The 26,714-nt window shown below is 45.0% G+C and overlaps 1 protein-coding gene across 3 annotated transcripts in view; it reads right to left on the bottom strand.

The window, feature by feature from the left end:
- Positions 1 to 26,714, bottom strand: part of LOC125744370 (laminin subunit alpha-1-like) — a 55,893-nt gene that overhangs the window by 26,499 nt on the left and 2,680 nt on the right. For 2 of the 3 annotated variants that reach the window (XM_049016102.1, XM_049016093.1), the window contains exons 2-20: positions 24,905 to 25,075; positions 24,202 to 24,314; positions 19,282 to 19,524; positions 18,143 to 18,322; positions 15,860 to 15,949; positions 14,896 to 15,013; positions 11,936 to 12,114; positions 11,194 to 11,299; positions 10,621 to 10,778; positions 10,401 to 10,541; positions 9,979 to 10,098; positions 8,347 to 8,448; positions 7,519 to 7,733; positions 7,166 to 7,277; positions 6,847 to 6,957; positions 6,057 to 6,184; positions 4,951 to 5,037; positions 3,613 to 3,824; positions 557 to 663 (exon numbers count right to left, since the gene is read on the bottom strand). In XM_049016102.1, the coding sequence (XP_048872059.1) occupies positions 557 to 663; positions 3,613 to 3,824; positions 4,951 to 5,037; positions 6,057 to 6,184; positions 6,847 to 6,957; positions 7,166 to 7,277; positions 7,519 to 7,733; positions 8,347 to 8,448; positions 9,979 to 10,098; positions 10,401 to 10,541; positions 10,621 to 10,778; positions 11,194 to 11,299; positions 11,936 to 12,114; positions 14,896 to 15,013; positions 15,860 to 15,949; positions 18,143 to 18,322; positions 19,282 to 19,524; positions 24,202 to 24,314; positions 24,905 to 25,075 (2,693 nt within the window). Of the gene's footprint in view, positions 1 to 556; positions 664 to 3,612; positions 3,825 to 4,950; positions 5,038 to 6,056; positions 6,185 to 6,846; positions 6,958 to 7,165; positions 7,278 to 7,518; positions 7,734 to 8,346; positions 8,449 to 9,978; positions 10,099 to 10,400; positions 10,542 to 10,620; positions 10,808 to 11,193; positions 11,300 to 11,935; positions 12,115 to 14,895; positions 15,014 to 15,859; positions 15,950 to 18,142; positions 18,323 to 19,281; positions 19,525 to 24,201; positions 24,315 to 24,904; positions 25,076 to 26,714 lie in introns of those variants that run through there. The other variant, XM_049016113.1, reaches the window with a different exon arrangement.

Here is a 26,714-nt window from a genome sequence, read left to right on the forward strand (position 1 = left end):
TGGGGGGAGGTAGCAACAGAGCACAACACAAATATTAAAACGGTGAGGGGAACGCTGGGTTGCCAGCTCTCACGAATCTGGCGTGACAGGATTGTTTCACACTCTCACGCTCACGCAAGAAACCGAATGGCAAATTTATATTATTCCATTATAAACATAAACTTAGCTACATCAAAAGCGGTAGTCCGCAAACCATACAGACTATTTACAAGGTAAGAAGTGTTACATATATGTAGATGCAGGGTTGTGAACTTTGGTCAGCTGACTGGCGTGACATTTTCAATTTGAAAGGAGTCTGCACACGCATTTGCAAGTACGTAAGGTTTTTTTTTACCTGTAGGGTTTGCAAACTACCCCAGCGCCTTTGATGTAGCTAATTTTAGGTTTAGAATGGAATAATATCGATTTGCCGTAAGATTTCTAGAGTGAGTTTGGAAAGGCAGAAATCATGAGAGTTGACAACCCTGTAACTGGGCGTGCATATGTGTGCCAGCTGACCAAAGTTGGCAGCCCTGGGAAGGGGTGAGCACGGTCGGCACGGTGACCTGGCCCGTACCTCGCACCGGTTGCACTTCCGTCCCGCTACGTTGGGCTTGCAGTCGCACTGTCCCGTCGTCGGCTCGCAGACGGCGGAGTAGGAGCCGTTTACATGGCACCCACACGCTAGATAGAAACAAACATACAGGGCCGGAGAACATTTGGTGACAGCGCCTTATTATTCCCCGGGGAAGCGTCGGTTGCTCTATGAGACATCAAGGAAGTTATTTTAACGAGCTACAAAAAAAGATAGTTGATAACGACGGGCTCCGTTAGTAACGCGGCAGGATGCTTTATCGCGGCTGTTCTGCCAGAACTGCACTCCGAAAGCTATTCAAATTAAGTTGCACCTGTAAGTTTGTTACCAAAGCGTGTAGAAATCCAACTTGAGAAAACAGCACATTATTAATACATAAATAACTGCTTGAAAATTACAGCATTGCACCCTGTTTCGAATATTAATTTTCAAAGGCTTAGATTTGTTTCTCAGTATTCTGATAGACAGAATAGGAGCCATGCAGGATTGTGTCCGCTAGATGTCGCTATGGGCACTTTAATACAACGGATCAGCACTTGAATGCAACTGATCCAGCCTCATACTCATACAGGATCGAACTCGCCTTCCGTTGCTGTGGTCAGAGACATGCTGGAAAACAGTGATAAACCAGTTATCCGCTCAGCAGTAACCTGAGAAAGGCATCCACAATGCTCGGAAATCCTAAAAGTTTCCCATTTGAAAAGGGAAAAGAAAAACGAAGAAAGTGCGAGGTTCGGGGATTCCTGCCATTCAGGAGGGTGACCGTGGGACCACGTGAGGGCAGGATAAATGCGGGAACCTTCTGGGAACACTACCATCTACCGTACTACCACTGCTAGATGCTTCGCTATTATATTTTAATTATAGCTCATTCCAAATTGCCCTGGTGTTATTTATTCGTATAGTTTTCCTGACGTTAGGCTCTAAGCAGTGGTTTTTATAGCTTAGTTCCTTATCTTCCACTTGTTACTGGTCACAGTGGCTCCTTGACAGCTGTAAGCCTGTGATGAATTATCTGCCTCACTTGTCCGTCGGCTTCAGACGAAGGCACCTGCTAAATAAAGAAATGTAATAAATCTAAATGTAATGCTTTGTGCCGTGTCCGGGGAGTGGAAATAAATCGAAATGGAGATGCCTGCTAGTCAGAGAATGAAAGGCTTTGTCAGCAGGTCCAGGCTCTCTGTCGGAGCGCTGCATCTCAGCAGGCGATACATAATCTGCGAGAGCCGTTAACAAGCTAACGCACGCAATTAATCACCTCGTGTAACACATTAAACATGGTAGCGCTGACAGCCCTGGTGTATCACATACACCTACGTATAATTATGTACTAATTATGTGATGATGATCATATGTCAGCTATAACGTGGCCCCCCAGGTCTGTTTGCAGCTACTTCACCGTTATTACCATATGTTTTGTATGGTTTCCATGTGCTTACACCGGTCTCCATGTCTTCCTACGGTTTCTTCATGTTTGCCTGGGTTCTTTGTGTTTACTCAGATCACCTTGCATTTGTAGGGCTTCTTTGTGTGCACGTGGTTTCCTCGTGTTTAAACAGGTCTCCATGTGTTTGTACAGTGCCTTAGTGTTTGTGTTGGTTCCTGGTGTTTATGCCTGCCTCCTGATGTTTGTATGGTTTCTCTGTGTCCATGTGCTTTCCTTTTGTTTACATCGATGTCCATGTGTTTGTACAGATTCTTTGTCTTCGCACGATTTTGCACAGACTCCCTGATTCCTGCCACAGTTGGGATGCTTAATGAACTGGGGTCTCTAAACTTCTGCGGCTGTGACTGCGTGCGTGAATGCGCGCATGTATGTGTGTGCCCTGTGATGGGGTGCCTGGTTCCCAGTGCACTCTGTGATCGGATGCATATACACTATATGAACAAAAGTATTGGGACACACTTCTTAATCATTGAATTCAGGTGTTTCATTCAGATCCATTGCCACAGCTGTATGCAGGTTTACAAACATATGTGAAAGAATGGGTTGTTCTGAACAGCTCATTGAATTCAAGTGTGGTTCTGACAGGATCCCGCCTTTGCAATTAGTCAGTTTGTGACATTTCTTCCTTGCTAGATTTTCCACGGTCAACTGTAAGCACAAAAACTGTGTGCTGGGAGCTTCACGGAATGGGCTTCCATGGCCAAATGGCTGCATGCAAGGCTCACATCACCAAGCTCAATGCCAACCATTGGATGGAGTGGTGTTCCATTGGACTCTGGAACAGTAGAAACATGTTCTGTGGAGTGACAAATCATAATTCTCTGGCAGCCTGATGGACAAGTCTGGGTTTAGTGGATGCCAGGAGAATGTTACCTGCCCGACTGCATTGTGCCAACTGTAAAGTTTGGTGGAGGAGAGAATGGTATGGGGTTTTTCAGGGTTTGAGCTAGGCCTCTTTGATCCACTGAAGGGTATTCTTAAAGTTTCAGCATACTAAGACATCCTGGACAATACTATGCTTCCTATTTTGTAGGAACAGTTGGGGGAAGACTCTTCTGTTCCAGCATGACTGTCCTCCAGTGCACAAATCAAGGTCCATAAAGACATGGTTGGGTGAGTTTGGTGTGGAAGGACTTCACTGGCCCACACAGAGCCCTGACCTCAACCCCAATGAACACCTTTGGTATGAACTAGAACGGAGATTGTGAGCCAGACCTTCATGTCCAACATCAGTGCCTGACCTCACAGATGCTCTTCCGGATGAATTGGCAAAAGCTCCCGTAGACACACTCCAAGATGTTGCGGAAAGCCTTCCCAGTAGAGTGGCAGCTGTTACAGCTGCAAAGGGGGACCAACTCCATATCGATGCCTATGGATTTAGAATGGGATGTGCTAAAAGTTCCTGTAGGCCTTCCAGGTGTCCCAGTACTTTCTGTCTATATAATGTATATAGTCAGGTTAAACATGAGGGGCAGAGGGAGAACCTCCCATAACCTGGGACCAAATCCGGTTTTTATGGCTGTTGAAATAATTTTCAGAGGAACTACCACAACTCTGGAGCAGGAAGCGTACGGGGAACCACCCTTCTTACCCTGACAGTTCTTAGCAACTACGGCATCCCTGAAGTAGCCGTCCCGGCACCTCTCGCAGCGCCAGCCCGCCGTGTGGCCTGTACACTTCAGGCACTCTCCACTGATCGGGTCACATTTGACAAGGTCTTCTGGGTCCACGTTACCGCTGCAGTCACATGGAAGGCAGCCTCCACCCAGGGCCATGGGGTCTCCGTAGTAACCATCAGAACACCTTGAAGAATTAAGGAGGAGTTAATGACAGCCAATCACAGATGTCAAATCCATAAACCCTGCATAGCTACCTTAAATGTCAATGACTACTTTTCCATTACTGTTTTTCATTAGCGCTTCCCTTACCTACGTAGCCTCACACTTGCAAGGCCACCATTATTGCTCCCCATCTCAGCCCAATTACATTTTATTCATTTAGCTGACGTTCTTATCCAAAGTGACTTACATTAGAGGAAAGGGCTACAATTTATGTGCTCCTTGGCATTTGAACCAATGACCTTTGCATTGTTCACACAACGCTGTACTATGGGAGCAGTCCAAAAATATCAGACAGGATACATTTTCAACATCGAGTCCCCATCATCCTTTCTAGCTCAAATGTGCCTCTTCAGCATCACTACTGTATATTTACAAAAACCTTATGTTCGGCCATTTAACCAACTAAACATGGCAAGGGTTCCTGCTGCGTTTTCCTGGTCCAGAACGACATGCTGCATAGCGGATGTTAATTTTCTTGCTGGAGTGTAAATATCGTGGTACTGGCCAAGGGTTGTGCCAGGATATATGGTCTTATTAAGTCAATAAACTATTTTAATTTACATTTAGGTATGGAATGTAATTAGCTGAGAGGGGGAATGTTAGCTGGCATGGTGCCAGCTGTTGTGTGATAGTCACGTGACTGGCTTGGCTGAAGGCTGCCAGCCGTAAGCTATAGTGTATAAGAGCAGCTCTATTTGTAAGCCATGACATGCAGTTCCAGGTCTCCATGGATCAGGGGGCAGCACCATGACGAATTCTGACAGACATTTTGATCAAAATTCAAATTTTTGCTAAGGACAGACATCGTTTTCTTTACTCCGTCAAAACGTTTTGCCCCCGACGGGTGAGTCTTGCCATAGATGTGCTTGTCCATGCACTGACATCGCAATCCCTGCCATGGACTCGAGGCCATTTCCTACCTGCTGACTGATCATTTCTGTTGTGTTTTTTCTCCTCTATACATAGCCAAGGCATGTCTTCACTGGCCATTCATTCAGGCACAAGTACACTTGTATGTTTGCATCCCTGTTTGTTGTATGGTTGTCGTGTCGCGGTTCCCCTGTGGCTGAACCACATGGGTGACTCACCTATCGCACCGAGAGCCTGTGTGACTCAGCGGGCACTGGTCACACGTCACCTGTCCCTCATCGTCAAGGTGGCAAGTGGGACTGAAACTGAAACAGCCGGCCGTTAAAACAGGCCTCCCGAAATCTCATAGTGTGTGTTCTGTTCTGTCTTAGTGTTTTGGGGAATAAGCTAATTGTTAAAAAAACGCATTTAAAAATGAACTTAAGACAAATCCTTCTGTATTATCTGAACACTGGAAAATACAGTATAAATATAGTACCAATCAAAAGTTTGGACACCCCTAGAAAGATTTTTGTACTATTGTTTACATTTTTGAATAATTACAGACATAAAAACTACAAAATAACATACACTGTATGTAATTGTGCACTGACCAAAAAATATGAAACAAAAAAAAATATTGGGGAGGGAGTTCAGGTCTGTGGCTTGGGAAATTGCTGGTTCAAATCCCGTGGTCGGCAGAGTGATCCCACCATTGGGCCCTTGAACAAGACCTTTAACCCCATTTGCTCCAGAGACTGGCTGACCCTACTGTCTCCTCTACTCCAGCTTCATGAGGTGGCCTCCTGGGATGCTTTTCCAGCTGTCCTGAAGGAGGTCCCACATATATGCTGAGCACTCATTGGCTGCTTTTCCTTCACTCTCTGGTCAAAGTAAATTTTTACTGTGTTTAGGTCAGGTGGCCTGGTCATGTGATACAGCACAATCACTCTCCTTTATAGGTAACTTCATGTGTCCAAACTTTTCACTGGGACTGTAGTTCTGTAGCAATTTCTTTATACAGACCATAAGCACTCTTACACCTATTTTATCCTATTGGCAAAGGAAAACAACGCCCCTGTCTAGTGCTAAGTACTGCACTCTGTCTTAGGGATCATATGAGAAATTAGCTCACCATAAATCCACACATTCCTCCGCTTGTGGTTTAAAATTAACAGGTCTGAGGCAGAAATGTAAACATGCCATTAGGAGTATTTGTTAGGTATAAATTGGGTCAATTTCATTCAATATTGGGACGTCGCTCTTTTTAACAGCGTTATTGTCATTCTTCTCTAATATGACGGCTAACTTATTGATTAGCTTTGATGCTGGCAGCTTAACTCACTTGTTGCCCATGGTGCTTAGCGGGCAGCTACATTGTTGGCAGTCCTCTGGGGTGCCCGCTCTGGGGTCGCCATAGAAACCAGGCTGACACCACTCGCAGTGTGGGCCGGTGGTGTAGTGCTCACACCGCTGGGGAGGAAACAGCACCTCACAGGTTGTCCATGACACATTCAAGCAACCGTGTCCAGAAGTGCTACTTTTGCCATGGTCTTCCATGGTATCGCAGACAGTGCTGCGCTTCTGCACGATTTTCCACCCCTGTGATCCATCGCAGCCAATCGGGGCACGCCGAGCTCCAGCCATTATGGAAATGGCTTTACGACCAGGAAGTTGCAGGTCGTGCTCTTGCCTGGAGCAATAATGTGTGCCCTTGAGCGAGAAGCACATGCTAACACGAGTCCCATATACATTTATAGCAATACAAAAAAAAACAAAAAAAAACACACAATTTATAGCAATATAGTATATCCATCCATCCATCCATTTTCCAAACCGCTTATCCTACTGGGTCGCGGGGGGTCCGGAGCCTATCCCGGAAGCAATGGGCACGAGGCAGGGAACAACCCAGGATGGGGGGCCAGCCCATCGCAGGCAATATAGTATATAAAAATCTATATTAATAAGATGAATGTTATAAAATTGGTAGCTTGATACAACAGTGAGTAAATGTCAAAGATTGAAAAAGCAGAACAGCCAGAGAATGACTGGTTGAAGCTGCTTATTCATCAGTACTGGACATGACCCTTGAAAGGTTGTTTTATATTGAGTGGTAAACAACAAGAGGGGCTCACCACACAGACGCCGCTGGTATCACACTGGGAGGCATGGCCGTTGCACTGGCACTCGAGGCAGGAGGTGCCATGAAGAGACCCGTTGGCACGGTAAAACCCAGGCAGGCAGAGCTGTGGAAGGAGAGACCCCTTATGGTGAGCTTGGAAATAGCAGCTTTCTGCTGCTTCTTTGGCCCTTATTTTCTCCATTAGTTCTGCTTCATTAGACATTGATGGATCCACATTTAAATGTTAGGAAGTCAGCATCCAGTGAAGTAAAATCAATGCTATGTGAAGCAGAGTCACTTCTAAGCCAGGGGAAGGGGCTGGGGCACCCTACCTCGCAGGACATCCCGGCGTAGCCCGTGGGACACTCGCAGCTCTCCACCTCCCAGGCCCGGATATAGCTGGTGCCGTTGGGGTCGGCTATGTCCAAAGCCACGGAGCTCAACCTGGCAAACACGAAGAAAGAGAAATCAGAGAGTGAGACTATGACCAGCTGGAGCTGTTGCCAGCAAGCCCACAAAAACAACAGCAAGCGGAGTTAGAATTTTCTCCATCTATCGTATGGGATTTTAGACCTTTCAACCAAGTACATATTCTCTAGAACTTAAAATGAGAATTTAGTTGTGAAACGTTTTTGTGTCTCAGGTCGTATCGGCAATCATGATCCTGAGGGTCATTCTGTCTCACCACAGCTCTCCATCCAAGTTCTCCTTGGATTGTGCCTGGATCCAAAGGTGTGCCACGTCAGCCAGAATGATCATCAGCTCGGCCCGCTTGGCCACTTCACCCGTGTCCAGGTTCTCAAAGTTCCCTGGCTCGATTTCCACATCAACATGGTACTCCTTTCCTGGGACCAGCTGAAGCTCCTCAGATATTGCCTGCCGAAGGGTCCTCCCATTCCCCTGGGGGCGCCAGAGAAAATTAAGGAGATCATTTCTTTTGAGTGACCTGACCTCTTTATGTTTATGTTTCACACCAAGCTGACGTATGTAGACAAAAAAAGTGTTTTTGTACTTCTCATAGGATGAGATTTAAAATAAGCATCTAAAATTATCATGCAAATGGCACTCGGCATGTAAAATAATATTAGGCACTTTTAATTCACAGTTAAGTACATCCTTTTTTAAATAAACAAGTTTAACTCAAGGAGCTGTTTAAAACATGTCTGCAGATCGATATAAGACTGCCTCTGTAATGACCAAGCCTCCAAATGAGCACTGGGTGTATTCAACTTATTGAGTACTTACAAAAGTTATGGCTCTGAAATTGATGCAAGGATGAGCTTGACGTTTGATATTCCTGGGTTTATTAAAGGCACATCAAGATGCTATGTTTGAATGTTTTATGGGGCGCTGTGAAAACGGCGCAGCGGCAAAATCCATGGTGGGATTGATTAGAGCGGAGCAATTTCTCTTCGTCCCATTTCCATTGACAGTAATAGCCCAGTGAAAACCTTTCATGGCGGATTTACTCCTATGACTAAATGCCTGACGCCCACAGGCTAGAACTACTTACCTGAATAACGATGTGGAAGTGTGACGACAGGCGGCGACTCCTGCCCGCCGCGGAAGCATTGAGCGAAACGGCATAGCTCAGAAACCCACCGTACGAGGTGAGCTTCAGAGAAAGAGGAAAATGAAGAGGACGCGTTAGCGCAACTTGTAACGCCAACAGCATCAACAGACAACATCCATTTCAATGACCTGCTGCCTCGATGCGGACCACGTGACCGACCTCAAACCCGAGTAAATTGACGCAACACTTTTACACACGTTACATCTTCCGCAAGTATCTGGAAGATATCAGAGAGGCAGATAATTACTTGCCCTATCTCTCCCTCCCTCAAAATGTGAAGTAAATGTCATGGATAATTACGAATTCAAATTCGCTTAATCACACGGGGGGCTAATGGGTACGTGTATTAGTAAAGAGTGTAACCTAATTATTCCTAGGTTTCATAATTTGCCCAGCTCCGTTCGAATGTAATTACAGGCCATGATCCATTAACTTTGGGGGGGGGGGGACAGAAAAATTTAAATTGGATGGTGCGCAGTAATAGAGGAAGGTCCCTGAGGGACAACGAAAGATCCTTCCCCAATCCTACAAGCTTGTTCAAATCAATTTTGTCTTTGCAACACTCGCAGTTCATTACCCCTGCACCCCACCCCAGCCCAAAACGATGCCCAGAGACAGTATGCAAAAATACGCCGCGCACCCCCCAGGGAAAGCAATTGGCTTGACTTTTACTGCGTGCTCCATAACAAGAGCTAGCTACTCTACAGCGGAACAAGTCAGGGCATTACATGTTAGGGACATGTCTTTGGGCTATGGGGGGGGGGGGGGGGGGATGCCATGTATACCTGGGGGAGGACAAAGGCCGATAACCCAAGGAACCCAGATTTAGGGTCTTGGACCTTAGACACTAGTATTATACTTTGATTTTAATTTAGTTTTTATTTTTATAATTTTTCATTTGAAATTCAATTTTAATTAGTTTTCAGGCTGGTTTTTATTATTATTTTAAATGTATATTTCTATTTAGTTTTATGCATTCTATTTTCAGTTTAATTTTTAGTAATTTTATTACTAGGGGTATACTGAGTTGTAGAGCTATTTTATGTGACTGACCTTTAGATGGATGCAGAATATGTACTAATGTGCTCAAAATGGGTAAAACATGTTCCAGGTCATCTAAAGGCAATATAGTAAATTACGTTTTCAAGGAGGGATGATAAATAAACCATTCATTTAGATAAATGGTATTAAAACATCGTAATGGAAAGTACTTGATGTTTGCTTTTATTTCAGTTTTGGAAGCAATATTTACAGTTTTCATTTTGTTTTAATTTGTATTGTATTTTGTACCTTATTTCATTTCAGTTTATGAAAAAAGTTCTCTCATAGTTTTAGTTTTCATTAAAACGATTATAACCCTGCTACATCCCATTCTATCCTCAATTGCTCTTTTTTCATCCATCCCCATCATTTTCTAAACTAGACTCCTCTCCCCTCTCCTCTTCTCTCCCTGCCCTCCTCCCCTATTCCCTCCCCTCAAATGACATCCCTTCTTCTTCCTCATGTCTCTGTGCCACATGTTTCTGTTCACCATCCTGCCAGGACCAAACCATCCACAGATTAATAACTCACCTTGTTCCCCAAAAATGATCTGGGAGCAGCCCAGGAGAACAGGAGCTCTTGGGCTCCGAGGGGGGAGGCCATAGGGATGGTTAGGGGGGCCGGAAGCATCAAGGCACCACGGTGCGTCACCTGTGGACGCAGCCTCTGTCAGACCCGTCACTGACACATAAATGCCCCCTCACTCATGTTTCGGGTATGACAGTTTGTCCAGAAAGAAAACAACTTTGCGTAATAAAGTATCTCTGATGAACACTGTAGGCTTTGTGATACACTTTTTGATTAGGTTTCCCTGTTTGGCAAACTTAAACAGGGTGTATTTTGGGTAATTTCAGCCCCTTTGGTTGCTTTGAGCATTTTGGTTGCTGGGTATCACTAATACTGCCCAATAACATATGTGGATGTTCTATCTCTCTATGTCCTTATTGGCTGACCTGACCCCTGGACCAGGAGCTGCTCTTGCAGTCTTGGGACACCCCAAAGCAGAAACACTCTGCGCAGCCCTGGCGATTGGCCGACTGCAGGTTGTAGAACCCCCGCTTGCACCGGTTGCAGTCCTGCCCCATGACGTTGGCCTGGGCGGGATGTCGAGAAGGTCGCGGTCAAATGGCGTCTGTGCACCGTGAAAATGAGGACGGCGAGGCTGTGCCGTACCTTGCATGAGCACTCTGCACACGGGTCGACGCCAAGGCTGCCGTCCAGGTTGCAGCTGCAAGGCGTGCAGGAGGGGAAGTCCCGGTAACCGGGGGAGCAGCGATCACAGCGCCAGCTGGCAAAGCCCATTTTGCAGGGGCACTGTCCAGGCAGCAGACCTGAGGGACACAGTTTTACCCATCAAGCCCTGGTGGAAATGCAAAATATTGTCACTCAATGATGGCCGGTAACTTCCATGCCTCCAAAGACCTAGGCCAAACTACATATAACAGCATCGTATCTGGCTGTTTTTTATGCTTTGCTGCCAACATACCGCTATCTCAGAGATATTTATATTGGCAGGAATCAGAGGGGTCAGAGGGGTACGGATACTCTGGCACAATTGGTGGCCCAGCACTTTATAGGGGCCCCAAAATATATATTCGGGGGCCCAATTAACAAAATCTACCAGGGGACCCAAAATTTCTAACTGTGCCCCTGGTAGCAGTAATTACAGTTTACTCCTAGTTAACTCCTAGAGCACAGCGACAATGCCGAAACAAGGGGAGAAGCAGGAAAAGGGGTCCTGAGCACCTTCGTCCGGCTTGGCCTGCTCCATGTCCTTAACGCAGACCTGACTCAGGGATCCGATGGGGCTGCACTCACACTGCACACACGGGTGGTCATCGTATGGGGACACCTCGAGTGTCGGGGAAGGGAAAAGAGAGTCAGCTGGGGTTGCACTGCAGAGCAGGCGGGGAGAGGATGTCCGTACAGCCAAGACAGGTCATACTTTTCTGTTCCTCCCTGATCTTTATCATGCTTAAGATAAAGCAATATACAGCAGCCCCCCTCTGTCTGCAAATTCAATGCAGTCAAAAAACTGTCACTGTAAAATGTTTTTTCCATTGTTCTATCATCCTTTGAAGAGTATAAAAAGTATGATTTTCATTGCTCTGTCATCTCTTGATACATGATATTTATTAATACTCTATCACCTCTTGATAATTACAACCATTTTTGTGAATTCAGGGGGGCTAATGTACTCTGAAAATGACATTTTATAGATAGATACTTTAGATAGCTTAGTCCACTCTAACTAACTGTTCACTATTTTACTTTAATTACACGCAAGTCAAATGGTTCCAAATAAACCAGAAATCAAGAAGAATAAGAGCAGTGTGACACCTTTAATAAGTCAGCTGACGCTTCTTTAAATAATATCTCATAATTGCATTCTAATTAACAAATTAATCGCTTCCAGGTACAGAGTGCAGCAGATTTCAAGTCCTAAGCCCCCGGCCTCAGCCAGCACGCCTCTTCACAGAGCTCTTACCTCCTTGTGTCTGAAGAAGCCGTCTGCGCAGCTCTCGCAGTTGACGCCAGCGGTGTTCTGACTGCAGCTGACGCAGACGCCCCCGCCAGAGCGCTGACCGTGTGAGTTGAGGCTCAGCTCGAGTTCAGCTACTGTCCGGCTGTAGAAGCAGTCGTCCGATTTGTTGTGGCAGTTGCACCCTATGGACACAGGCAGCAGTGAGTTTGCACAGCGGGGGAAGCGAGTCGACAGATGGCCACAGGGTGTATAAAATAATGAGGTCGATGCCAGCTTCAGCATCTGAATTTAAAGAGTCAGATCAGATCAAGGCTCCTACATACCTCTTCATTTACATTTATACACTATATGTATAAAAGTACTGGGACACACCTCTTAATCATTGAATTCAGGCGTTTAATTCAGACTCACTGCCACAGGTGTATAAAATGAAGCACTGAGCCCTGCAGTCAGGCATACAAACATCTGTGAAAGAATGGGTTATTCTGAAGAGCTAAGACAATTCAAGTGTGGTACTGTCATAGGATGTCAGTTTGTGAAATTTCTTCCCTGTTAGATATTCCGCAGTCAACTGGTATTAAGTGGTATTATTGCAAAATGGAAGCATTTAGGAACAACAGAAACTGAGCCACAAAGCAGCAGACTAGTACTGGGACAATCACCGAAACCATTGAATTCAGGTGTTTCAATCACTTTCATAGCCGCAGGTGTATGAAATCAAGCACCCAGGCATGCAGACTGCTTCTCCAAACATTTGCAAAAGAATGGGTTGCACTGAAGCTCAGTGAATTCAAGCGTGGTACCGTGATAGGATGCCACCTGTGCAATAAGTCCATTTGTGAAATTTCCTTGTTACAAAATATTCAAAGGTCAACTGTTAGTGCTATTATAGAATATGGAAGAAAATGGGAACGACAGCAACACAGCCACAAAATGGTAGGACATGTAAAATCACAGAGCGGGGACAACAAATGCTGAGGCACACAGAGTGCAGAAGTCGCCAACTGTCTGCAGAGTCAGTAGTTATAGATCTATAAACTTCATGTGGCCTTCAGATTAGCTCAAGAACAGTGTGTAGAGAACTTCCTGGAATGGGTTTACCTGGCCGGGCAGCTGCATCCAAGCCTTATATCACCAAGTGCAATGCAAAGCATCGGATGCAGTGGTGTAAAGTACGCTGCCACTGGACTCTTGAGCAGTGGAGACATGTTCTCTGGAGTGACGAATCACGCTTCTCTGTCTGGTAATCCAGTGGATGAGTGTGGGTTTGGTGGTTGCCAGGAGAATGGTACTTGCCTGACTGCATTGTGTAAAGTTTGGTAGAGGGGGGATTATGGTGTGGGGTTGTTTTTCAGGGGTTGGGTTTGGCCCCTTGGTTCCAGTGAAAGGAACTCTTAATGCTGCAGATGTCAAAGCCATTTTGAACGATTTCATGCTCCCAGCGTTGTGGGAGTAGTTTGGGGGTGGTCCCTTCCTGTTCTAACATGACTGTGCACAAAGCACGGTCCATAAGGACATGGATGAGCGAGTTTGGTGTGGAGGAACTTAACTGTCCTGCACAGAGCCCTGACCTCAACCCAGAAGAACACCTTTGGGATGAATTAGAGGGGAGAATGCAAACCAGGCCTTCTCGTCCAACATCAGTTCCTGACATCACAAATGCTCTCCTGGAAGAATGATCAAAAATTCCCATCAACACACTCCTAAACCATGTGGACAGCTTTCCCAGAAAAGTTGAAGCTGTTACTGCCAACTCCATGTTAAAGCTCATGTGTGGTAAAAGTAGGTGTCTGTGTGTGTGTGTGTGTGTGTGTGTGTATAATATTAGACATGTAACGATGAATCGCGAATCGGTAAAAAATCTATGTAAATGCATGACGATTTAAACCGGCTGATGTAGAAAATGAATCGCTACTTAGGAGTACTTTAACAGAAAAACTGGTATAATATTACTTTTGATTTCACAATGTCAATTCAACGTCAGATGTCACTGCGTATTCACGTCGACGTCGTACGTCAGTTTTTGGTTTTGACCTAACGCGAGATAGCGAGCGAGTTTAAATTGGGTGGGGCAGTAGTTAGTGCTGGTCCCTGACAGTAAGAAGGTCCTGGGTTCGGTCCCGGGTCCTTTATATGTGGAGTTGGCACGCTCTCCCCACTTTCGCCCGCGGCTCCATTTTCCTCCCACGGCACAAAAACATGGAAGATAGGCTTATTGGTGAGTCTAAATTATCACTGTGAGTGTATGAACCTTTTGGTGTGTTGGCGGCTGCCGAGGGTTGGTTCCTGCCTGCGCCCATTATTCCCGTGATAGGCTCCAGTCCCCTCTACGATTTCAGTTGGGATTAAGCGGTTTCAGAAAATGGATGGATGGACCATTCATAAACCGACAGTGTGGCAGCATTTTAGCTTTCCGGTAATCACAAACGGCGAGAAAAGCACCGACAAGATAAAAAGTGTATGCAAACATTATAAAAGACTGATAACATACACAAATAGCACAATAAACATGCTTCGGCATGTCCTCCGGCACCGCAGTGAGCTGAGCGAAGATTATTAAAGTGGCAAACGACGCTAAAAAGCTGCACATGCAAGCCTTAGTTTATTAAGATTTTTATTATTAAGATTTTTTTATTTACTTATTTTGATTTGGAATTTTTTTAACAGTTTTATTCAATTTCAGTTGCACTGTTTAGAAGGGGACACGTTTTGCAGTTTAGAAAGATAAAGGAATATTTTTGAATAAATTTGTCTGCAGGTGATTCTGCTAAAAGAAATCGTGAGAAAATCGTATCGAATCGTGTGTTGAGTGTATCGTTACATCCCATATATATATATATATATATATATATATATATATATATATAGAGAGAGAGAGAGACAGACACACACACATACACACACAGTATATGACAGTGCCTGACGCGGCATGGGTTCCGGCGGCGCTGGCCGCCTCCGCTTACTTTCACACATGTTGCTGCTCAGTGCCGTTCCCGGCCTCCACAGCTCCTGGTGATGTCCCGGGCAGCACTCCTTGCAGTTTTCCCCGCACGTGTTGTGCTCACACTCGCACCGGAGCATCTGTATGGCAGCACAGCAAAGTCACAACAACCGTGCAGGTGTCTTCATCTCCCCTGACCCATTCCTCTGTGTGTGACGCTCACAAGCGTCCAGCTGACATGCCTCGCCGTGATAGCCAGGGTCTGCCCTCTTCCTCCCTCATTCCCCAGTTTCTCATCAATCACGTATAAAATAGAGACAATAAAAAGAACAACGTGCTGTTGGAACCGACCAGGATGTAGTTGCTGGGGGCGGCTCTTTTTATTTTTTCCTGCCACAGATTATGGGGGGATAGTACCGTTCTGAGCTGGGGTTTTGCAAGACATGCTGGTTTTGAAATTGCATTTTCTGCAAACGTTGATGGTCCTCAGCTGCTGTCAAAGCACATGCCAGACAATCGGAAGCAGGAAAGATTAAGTTGTTCCCTTCCTGCTTTGGGGGCGATAACTGCCGATAGCGGATATTTGCAGACGCGTTCTTTAACGACTCGACTTGTCTCACGGATCTGGTAAATCAGCAGATCGTCTCTTTGGGAGGAAAAAGAATCGTGATGTAGGTTGACCTTCTGGTGATACAAAAATGAAATAAATGTTCTGATTTAAAGATGGCGTGAAAGGTCATTTAAAATGGAGGCTGTTTAGATTTACGGTGATCCCGCCACCATCCATCCATCCATCCATCCGTCCAATCCTAATTACGGTTGCAGGTTATTTTGCTATAGTATTACACACATTATGTTATATTATGTAACATTAGAGGAATGTGGAATTTTAGACCTGGAGCCGGCCCATGCTAAACGGAAAGCTAATCAACAAGTAAAACTGTATATGTTTGAGAGCTTTGGGGAGAAGGTGATGTCGGAGGTACCTTGGTGACGGGGTCCCAGGGGCAGGTCCGCGCATGGCCGTAGCAGATACACATACCACCCACTGATATGTCCTTCATAGAGTAGTAGTACTGCAGAGCAGAGACACAGGGGGACATTGTTAGTGAAAATGTTATGCAGCACCAGTCAGTAGTCTGGACAAAACCTACTTATAGATTTATACATTTATTTGTGTTATTCTCTACATTTTACAAAAAACTGTAAAATGATATATGTGTTTGGGGTGGGTGGTTCTGTGGGTTGATGCTGGTAAGCCCTACTTTCGTCACTTCATCAGTTTCATGATACTGTGATACTTTTCAAGGAGTTCCCACATACTGTGTGTTTTTCTTTCCCTCTCTGGTCAAACTCCTCCCTGACCATTTCTATTGGGCTTAGGTCATGTGGTCAGGTCATGCGATGCGACGCATCATCATTGTCCTTTATAGGCGGCTTTCTGTGTCCTGAATTTTGACTGGTACTATATTACAGTCGAAGCCCAAACTCTGGTTTCAGGAAGACTTTAAGCTGATAGGCAAATTACAGCTGTACGTCGACGCAAGACACCCAGCGCCTGCGGGTGATGCATCATTATGATTCATCTCGCCGCCGACGCTAATTGATCGTCTTCAGACGCAAAGAGCTGAAATTTACGGCGGACTTCCGTGCGTTCAGCGGCGGCCACAAATCACCGGCGGTCACGACTGTAAACACGCAGATTACAGCGGGTGTTGTGAAGGCACTTCAAACATATGGCAGTCTTCCCAAGAGAGAGACTGCGAAAATATGTCTATGTGTTGGGTGACTGCCTATGAATGGAATATTCTGATAAATATCCTTTCTCTTTGACTTGAGATGCACCATAAATCATAGTTATTTCCTTATATTTCCACATTTATAAATAAGAAGCCATTCGAAGCTTTTAATTCACACACATTTAAACTGAGATGTAAAATGAATTCTTTCAATGACAGCAGCTGTCACATTAAATCTAGACAGAACAATTCTCTTTATGCTATAATTCAACTTTGCAATAATTCTAGAGTTCAGAATTAATACCCCAAAGGATTTTCATAATACAAGCTTTAAATTTAGGAGTATTATTCCATAAAAAATATATATTATTTGAAATTCAAGCCAAATACACGTTTTGTTAATGTAATGTCACAGTTAAAGCATAACGTGTTTCAGGATATACCTACAGGAAGAACAAGCCACTTAAAGAAGCCAATAAATTTACTGAAAGAAGTCACTTAATGTACAGGGGCAGAACTTCAGAAGTACCATGGGCCTCACACTCTAGGGGCCTCCTTTCTCAACTTTTTTTTTTAGTCAACAATTTTTGTTAAAGCATAATATAAAACAACATAATATATCCTAGATTTGGCCAATTGATCTGCCAGTGCGATACCCATCCGCCCATCCCCCCCCCGATTGGCAAATTTTACTGACAGCATTCCGGCACCCACCCTGATCGGTAAGTTTTGCTGCTGAAACTCCACCCTTTGATTAGTAAATTATTGATGTTCCATCGTTTTTAATTCCCCCTCATTTCTCTTTCGGCTCCAAAAAAATTGCTCATATGGCCTGCTGAGGGGCCCCCCTACCCATGTCAGCCAGGGGCCCCCCTACCCATGTCAGCTAGGGGCCCTCCTACCCATGACAGCCAGTCCCCCCCCCCCCCCCCCATCCATGACAGCCAGGGACCCCCCATACCCATGTCAACCAGGGGCCCCCCTACCCATGACAGCCAGGGGGCCCCAGAGAAGTTAGTCAGCCCCTGTACCTCTTCTATAACCAGTCTAGGGTTGCCAGGAGCCTGCAGCCTATCCAGATGCCAGTCTATAGCAGAGCATACACACACAGGCATACACACACAGGCATACACACACAGGCATACACACACAGGCATACACACAGGCATACACACACAGGCACACACACAGGCATACACACACAGGCATACACACAGGCATACACACACACACAACCACAGACAAAGGGCAATTTAGAGATCTCAATTCACCTACCCACATATTTCAACATATTTGTAATAAAAAATTTAAATTGGTTTTAACCTGTATAAAAACATGCTCTTATACCCTGACAAATAATGGTCAGGATTTAATTAACAACCATCTTGAACGAAGCCTAATTAATTAGTTGCTAGAAAAAGCATAACATCAGACACAAAAGCTAAAATGAGAAACAACTGCTGTAGCCTGTAAGAAGTGGACTATATACTCCCCAAGCATGATTGGTGGTTGCAGTTTGGCCACACCCACCCGCCGTGTGACGATGGGGTCGACCTCACTGGGGTCCTGGTGGGCGAAGGTCATGAGGTCAGCATTGAGGGTACGGATTCTCTGCAGCCGCAGGCGGATGTAGCGGGCGGTGGTGAACTTGAGGAGCTCAGGGCTGGGGTTATCTGCGCTGGGCCTCCCATTGATCAGGGAGGTGTGAATCTGATGGATAAGCCACGTGTAAGGAGCACATGTAAAGAAACACAACTCCCTTTCCTTCAAAGGATTATGCTGTTTTTATAAAATGGGGAATATCTTAAAATTTAAAGGACTGACATAACATTCAGTTGTTTCCCAAGGGGTGTCCATGACTAGATGCCAAAAGACTGGTCTACATAGCGAACGATATGGTCAGGGATGCACATAACTGATACACAAGTACACATTCACCTTTAAAAGCCATACGTACAGAAATCGATTGTTGTAACAGAGCAAAAAATTACTGAGCATTTTCACCTTTATACACCAATTCGTACATCATTTGCGGCATAAAGGTTAAAAAGCCCTGTCATTTCTCGTCATAGCAGCACAAATGCACATAAAATATGTATGCTGTTACAACAATCGATTGCCACAGGTATTGCTTTTAAAGGTGAATGCAATCCATACTTGTGAACCGGCTTTGTGCAACCCTAGATACCGTAACACCTGGCAACGGAGTTTCGCCAGGTTTTTTATAAAGGAACCCCAAAGGCCTCTCATTCTGAAATTACCTTATCAACCCTCTGTTGTTTACAACAACATGAGAACAAAATGGATTGGGGGTAGAACCGATGTCCTGCAACTTATTTATTAGCTTTGAGTGTTTTTGTATCATTGTCAGACATGGGGAGTATTTTCGGGCTTTTGGCGGACATCCACCTCTGGTCACCTGTCATCAGAAGCATGTCTTTGCTTTGTGAGGGTGAGAGAGGGAGCCTGGGAGCAGCGTCTCTGCTCTCGCAGGGTTTCTGGTTCGTTTGTTTTCGTTCAAGTGCAAAACGGCTCCATGTATGTGAGCTCGGCCAGCCCACCGATGTATCCCGAGGGTGTATTCCAGTAAAGTCTCCCAAGACTCAAGACGATCAACGTTCAAGCAAGGATGTTTGGGAGAATAAGCCATGGTACCAGCCCAAACATACCTCTCCGTGCTCCAGGGGGACGAGTCGAGAGTATTCAGAGGTGCAAGAGACTTCGTCATCCTGCTGGTAAGCAGGAGGGCCAGTGTAAGGTGTGATGTTGTAGCGGGCCAGACACTCTGCATCACTTATGGCGTAGTATTGCCAGGGATGGTACTCAATGTTGTCCAGAGATCGCTCCAGGATCCAGTTTCCAGGTCGCGGTGAGTTAGCGGCCTTGACGATGACATAGGCCACTTGAAAGACCTGGACAAATACAGGAGTTGAGACATAATCATCATTTTCCGCTAAATCTCCATTTTGTTCCCTGGCGTTTGGTCAGGTGATCATGTCTAATGCTAAGGAAATGTTTAAAGTCAACCAAACCAAAATGCTACGTAAGAGCACCCAAATTCACGTAAATACAAGGTTTTCAGAATGAAAAAAATTACAAATACAAACTATACAAATGAATTACTTGTTTTGTGACATTCTTTCAGAATACTGTATACTGTGCAGCTTATCACGGACAGGTAAGGTTGAGAAAAAAAACCTTCTCAAAGCTGAATGATATTGTTTGAAAGATTTCCACCAATTTCCACTGCCCAAAAATGCACAAACCACTGAGAAAGTCAAATACATCTGCTGTACGCTTCTTCCATGACCGGGAAAATGCCCTCTAACCTTGAAATAGAAAGGAATTCTCTGCAACAATTAACGTCGAAGTAATGGAGACAGCGACTGACCTAATTTTTACAGAATAAAAGAGTTCCACGGTCTAATTTGTGAGGAGCGGTCGCAGTCCTCATCAGTAAGAGCTGCGGCTTCCTTTAAGCTGCTAACAGCCTGTGTTCAAAAAGCTGAAACGGAAAGGCGGTCATTAGGTACATTAAGCAGAGAAACTGCTCACACTTCCACTGTCCAGGGATCCCTGGTCTAATCAATCGCTAAAAGTGATGACTTGCTTGATACTATTAGATGCTCTTCTGTGTTCTTGTATTTGACATACTAGACTGTGTTTCTGGAGGAATATTGAATGATGTGAGGTTTTCTTCAGTAGATCTTTCCCCACCAACATCTCATACTTGTTTCTGGTCAATCACTGGAGGCTTTGGCTAGCAGCATTTGCAGCGAAACAAAACAAACAAGAAGAAAAAAAAACATTGTCGAGATAAGAATTTCATGCTGGGAACCTGTGTTTTTCTAGCCATACTCTCAAAGGGGGCTACGGCTGGGCAAAGTTCTGCACAGAACAGCATGGAACCGTGCAAGCCTTGCTAATGGCTAAATGCTACAAAAGTTAGCCTCCACTTTCATTGCAACATACGCGATGATTTAGCGAAACGAAAGGCAAGAATTCCAGCAAGAATGCTATAAAAATGAAGGAAAAAGGAGAGCATCTTGAGTGCTAAATAACTCATCCACATGGAGTCGTACAGGCAATCCCTTCACACCAGGACTCGCCGCAGTACAGCAGCCTCATCACATGCTTGCTTTGCCCCTAAAGACCCCAGATGAGAAATACAGATTCCAGCAAGTCTAAGAGGTACGTCTTCCCACACCACTGGGAGGGGTCAGCAGGAGCAAGTCCAAGGCAGAATCCATTAGGGGGTGGTTGGGACCATCCATGTGTGGCTGCAGCAAGCTCTGGTGTCCAACACTTGAGGAGATGGGGAAGTAGGATGAACAGTCAAAAACCTCTAAAAGCCAAATTGGGGCCTTGCCTTCCATCTACACCAATATTTCTGTAATTTTCATTCTGTAATATTTTAATTATTTATGTATCACCTATCTACCATATATCTGCATGTGCTTTCAGCAGGATGTCTTCGCAGATCCCACACAAGTCTGATTTCCATCTGATTGATGTCAAAAGATTATTTCCATTCAGGGCAAATTTAACAGGGAATTAGGACACCCAAGTGCACAACCTGAACATGAATAAACCATGTTTTATTCCATGCAAACTATACAAACCCCGTTTAGTCTAAAGGCAGTGACTAAATATCTGTATATACAGTGTGATGTAAAAGTTTTAAGCAGTCAAAGGAAATGTTTAAAGCTATTTATCTGGGTAGTAAATGTAAATTTGCTCAAAACAAAAACACAGTTTAGCATTAGAACAGACGCAAATTAAGAATAACACAATAAAAACTAATGAAAATTTAACCTGTTCTCTTAAAATGTACTAATATGTTACTGGATGGCTGGATGAACATCGCTTCGGCTCTCTAACCTCTCCTCAGGTCCTGACTGAAATTTCACCACCAATTCACGTAAGTAATTAACTTAATTAGTTAATAAAGAGTCAGTGAGGCATTGATTAGCCGCACGAGGTGCGCTAGCGGTCGGTTGCTCAAATCCAAAGGTGACTTTCGGAGTTGTTTTTAAATGGCTAAACTGATGTTGTTTTACAGACATGTCATAGTTTTACACCAGCATGAAGATCATTTAAAGATCATTTTCTTTGACTGCCTAAGACCTACACACAGCACTGTATATCATTCTGTACAAAAAGCATCAGTAAGCATTTTTTTCCATAAATGTAATTCGGCCATTCAATGAGAGTTGAAGGCAAAAATTTCCCTGGATAAAGGCTGGATTTACGGGCATTGGTTACTGGGAAGGCTTTGGCCTGATCTCAGCAATACACTTCAGTCCGATAGTAAACATCTTAACTGCACTCGGCATCGCAGAAACGGGATTTGTTAAGAAAAATGTTACTTTAACACACTTGGCCAATGAATCTGATTCTAATTCTTATACTGAAGCACCTCAGTCTAGGTGCGAAATCGATTTTTCCTTGGTGTCATATACTGTAGGTGTAGGTGATGTAAAGGGTAATATTTCTGTGTTATATCTAATCCCTTAAATTTACATCATGATCAGTCATTAGGGGTCAACTAAACCAAAAAGGTATACAAACATGTCCATATATTTGCAAAGCAATTTTACATAACCACATATCTAGTACAGCATCACCTAGAACCTATCCTTGGTAGTAAAGGGTTCAAGGCAGGGACTCGGATAGCAATCCATGTTTTTGGATGGGGGGAACATGCACATTCCTCAAATTTTGGTGGGTGGGAATCAAACTCACATCACTAATAGAGCGAGTTCATTCTGGGACCCTGTTCTCTTTTGCTGTAAAGAACATTCTGGTTGGCTGTGTACAGTAAGTGCTTTGAGTCATGCCGTGCTCGGCTAGCAATGTAGAAAGGTACTTGTCATGTGGGATTTTAAGTCACTCCATCCAGCGGATTAGGGGCTGGTGTCCTATGATGCATGACTCCTCAGCGATCCTTCGGGGTCTCGCACCTCCCCACCGGGAACAGCCTGAACAGTCACTTGGAGGAGTCACTCAAAGTGATAGTGTGTCTCTCCCCAGCAGAGGAGCTCCTGGCAGCTACGGCCCACCCTCCCTCCACGTCTGTGGTCATCAACACCAAGTTCTCCCGAAAAGGTTACCCACCTTCTCCCGTCGGATCCGGGACGCGAAGCCATCCTCTCATCTCAAGCGGCTGAGCCGCTGATCCGTGCCAGATTCCGAAATGAGAGCCGCGACATTGAAATCACCACGGAAACGACGGTCACGTCTGGGTTTATAATTTGTCAGTGGCAGACTGGGTTGGGGGGTTGATTTAATTAGGCCCCAGTTTAACTCCTTCCCATCTCTTTCTGGTTCATTTCACCACTTCCCCCAGAAGGGGGGCCACATCGTAATCACCGAGGATGAGTGGTGACAGAAAGAGCTAGATGAAATCCTTCTGACTCGTGGCAGCTGGGGGGGGGGGGGGGTCATAACACTCTCCCTGCGCCATCCTTCCTCCCGGATGAGTCTCCTGTCGCCTGAGACTCACAATCCTGTATCTCACCGACTGCGAACCACATCCTGGCAACTACTTCTGGACTTCTGGCTCTCTCTCTGGATGAGACACGTTACTGGTCCTGCTCGAACTTCATTTGTGGCTCCTCCACATTCAGACTGCGACTTCTGCCAAAGCTTATCTGTGATGCTCTAAAGCACATTGTGTATCGTTGTGTTAAACCTGAACACCTCCGAGGGTCCGAGTCCGCGTGACCATCCGAGCGGCTCGCCGTTCCTGTTCGGCTAATAGTCTCGGTGGCAAGATGAAGAAATTCTGGTTCTGTGCCCCCTTCGCCTCTAACAAGCAGTTCGGTCTGAATTGAAAGTCGATGCCACTGGCTTCAGCTCAGTAAAGGTGCAGCATTACAGCCCCTTTTCCTAATGAGCGCAAGTGACCTCTGGAAAGGAGAACGGCACAATAGACAGTTTTAAACCACCCATTTCAAAATGATGATATATATATATCTACTCACGAATGCAAAACTTATACTCTCCTTTTTACAAGTAACGGGAATCACAAGTAGACATCAGTAAAGTTTTTTTAAAGAAATACAACACAATACCAATTTGTATAGAATTTATTTGAATTTGAATGGGAAATGAGAATGAGAAAATAAGGTCTATTGATTCTATTTTTCGTAACTACTCTTCTTGTCCATGGTCTCAGTGAGCATGGAGCCGACCCCAGCAGGTACAGAGTATGAGGCACAGGGCACCCTGCATCGGATGCCTGACCATTGCAGGACATAATACTCATACCATTTCAACTAACTATGATGCTTTGGGACTGTGGAAGGAAACTCAAATTCCCAGAAATCCACTGACACATGGAGAACCTGCGAAGACCACTGGCACAGAGCCAGGAGATGAAACTAAACCTAATACCATGGGGGTGTGAGGTCACTGTGCTACCCACTGGACTGCCTATTAATCAGAGATACTTCAATCCAAGAAGGCTGACTGAAGATGGCTCTATGCTACCTCAAGATGGCGCCATTGAACAGTCAGCAGTATGAGAATAGCTAAACCACGTGCTGTAACTCGTACGTGTGCATTGCACCGTGCGGCAGTCTTACCTGTTGCAAGTCCAGAGTGATGGTCACCCAGTGGAACTGATTGCCGTTCTTGATACTGGGACTTTGCCACCAAGCGTTAGTCCCGTCGATGGCGTTGGTAATGGGATGTCTCTCTGTCTCCCATAGCAACACATCGGTCAGAGCATAATTCCAAGCACATCGTCTGACTGCTTTATTGCTTATCATCAGCACGGCGGATTATGTAGTAGAAAACGACACAGGATCGTAGCTAAAAGATTATGAGCAAAAGTCCCAGGCTGAGTCCTGCTGTTTTAATTAGTCGACAGGTGTTGCCTAACAACACTTCTGACAATGTATAAATTCTGAAATGTAAAATGCAGGTAATTTGCTTTGGACAAAACCCCATACGGAGCGGCTATAATTTCAGCTCGAGGAATTTTTGCCCTTCGGGGGAAACCATTTTATTCCAGACTTGTAATTCAGTTAACGCACAAGATGCTTTTAGTCAGTTTTACACAGCTGGGCGCTTGCGAAAGTAATTCTGAGTTAAGTATATTGGCTGGGAGCGGTAACAAGGCAAACATATCCAACAGTACAGGAGTTCTCATCAGAGACAATTTATGCTATGAACTATGTGACATATATAAGACCAGTATTAAAGCTTCCTACAGCTGGCAGGAATCAGTTAAGACCATATCAGAATTCAGTTGGCAATCAAATGTGTTTACGTGAGGACCGGCACCTTCTGAGTTGGTGCTGTGTAGGTCACAGATCCCACACTGCCGGGCGAGGATCTGTCGTGTTGGAACATGCTCCACTAGCTTGCAGTACGTCTCAGGGACTAGGTCACCGCAGGTGGCATTGGTGGATATCTGGGAGATGCTGGCGAGGTTGAAGATGGATGGGAAGAGCCCTGAGGGAACATGAATGAAGGCAAGCTGGTGGCTCGAACATCCTTGAAGGAATCCCCCCCCCCCCCGGTAATACCCTAAAAGTCCATTTTCTGTGGTCGAGAAAACTGATGTGCTTGACCTGGGTCTCTCATTCACTGGCTGGGAAACTTTGGTTCAGTCCGTAACGCATGGGGTGCTACTAGAGATTTTGGGTCTTGTGAAAATATATAATATTGGGCTCCCAACCAAGATGAATTCATTCTTAGGGCCAAGGGGCCAACCCCTGGCCACCGACATAATAAATTACCTTGTGGTTGACAAACCCTGTCCTTGATTATCATGCATCTAGCTTCAGACCTTCTTGAAGCCACTTTTGGATTGTCCTCTCAAGTTCTACAAGTCGAACTTGCCTGATTAACTGTGATATTAATACCCAGCATCACATCAACATGTTTGACCAAATGAAAGACCAAGTGAGCTGGACTGGACCAGAAATAACCACACAATCAGAGGCTTGAACTTCTTTGATACATGGGAAATCCATGCACATGAATTCTGCCCTGCCAGCTGAAATGCATTATGGGGGGGGGGCTCATCTCCACCACGCCTCCTCCAGCAAAACCCTACTCTACTCTGCCTCATTGCTACATTAGTATTGCTTTAACCCCCGCAGTAAACGGTCTTCATCTTCTTCCTGTCCTTGCTTCCGTATCTCAAAGCAAACCACCTGAGAAAGGCACTACTAAAGAAACAAAGAAACAAGCATTTCCTAGTCTAAAAGAATCATTGAACGCTGCATACTCAGACATTCAGCACCGAACGCGGGGGGAGGGGGCATCACATACATTTCTTTAGCCTGAAACCCAATGTTAACTGACCGTCAGATGACCCACACCTGAGAACCACTTGAAGTGCCAGGAGTTACAGCAGGAGATGAAGACATTCCCAGCTGCCCCTAATTTCTTCATGCAGGGAAATGGGTCACTGGACAAAGATGGGGTTCATATTTTAAATATAAAAAGCAATAACCACAAAAAAGCCAAATAACCAAACATCACAGCTTCAAAATCTTCAATTCTAAACCTGCAGAGACTGGGTAGGCTTAACGCCACCGTAAGGACTGTGTAAGAGCATATGAAGATCTTTCTGTCCATCTCATGCATTTTTAAAACCCAACAAAAGTGACAAGGCATTAATTCCTACTGGCAGAGATCTTGCGAATGCATTGAGGGCAGGGGGAGGAGGACGTCTTGAGGAAAGGAGCCAGATGTTAAAAGAAGGACTTTAAAATTGACTTTGAAGGACACGGCATCGGTTTGCCACCGTATTCAGCTGTGGGGTACTGCTCATAATTCAGCTTCTAATATTAACCGGTCCCCTGCGCTCCTGTCTGACACCATTAGTTGGGTTCATAAAGACTGAACTCTATATCCACAGGAGCACCTGTGTCAGTAGCGTAGAAGTGTGGGGCATTGAAAAGTCTTGAATGTTGCATTGCTTAAGAGGTCTTCTTCATGTTCCTTCATGGTGGTTATTTTGGTTCAGAGAGTGAGTGTAGGTGACTCATTTGCTAGCTTCCTCTTCTCTAGTCGCCATTCAGAGCCTGCCAGACATCTTACTCTGAAAACATCGCCAGAGCACTGGATGAAGCATTCTTGG

The sequence above is a fragment of the Brienomyrus brachyistius genome, chromosome 1, assembly GCF_023856365.1.
Source record: "Brienomyrus brachyistius isolate T26 chromosome 1, BBRACH_0.4, whole genome shotgun sequence".
NCBI classification, from domain to species: domain Eukaryota; kingdom Metazoa; phylum Chordata; class Actinopteri; order Osteoglossiformes; family Mormyridae; genus Brienomyrus; species Brienomyrus brachyistius.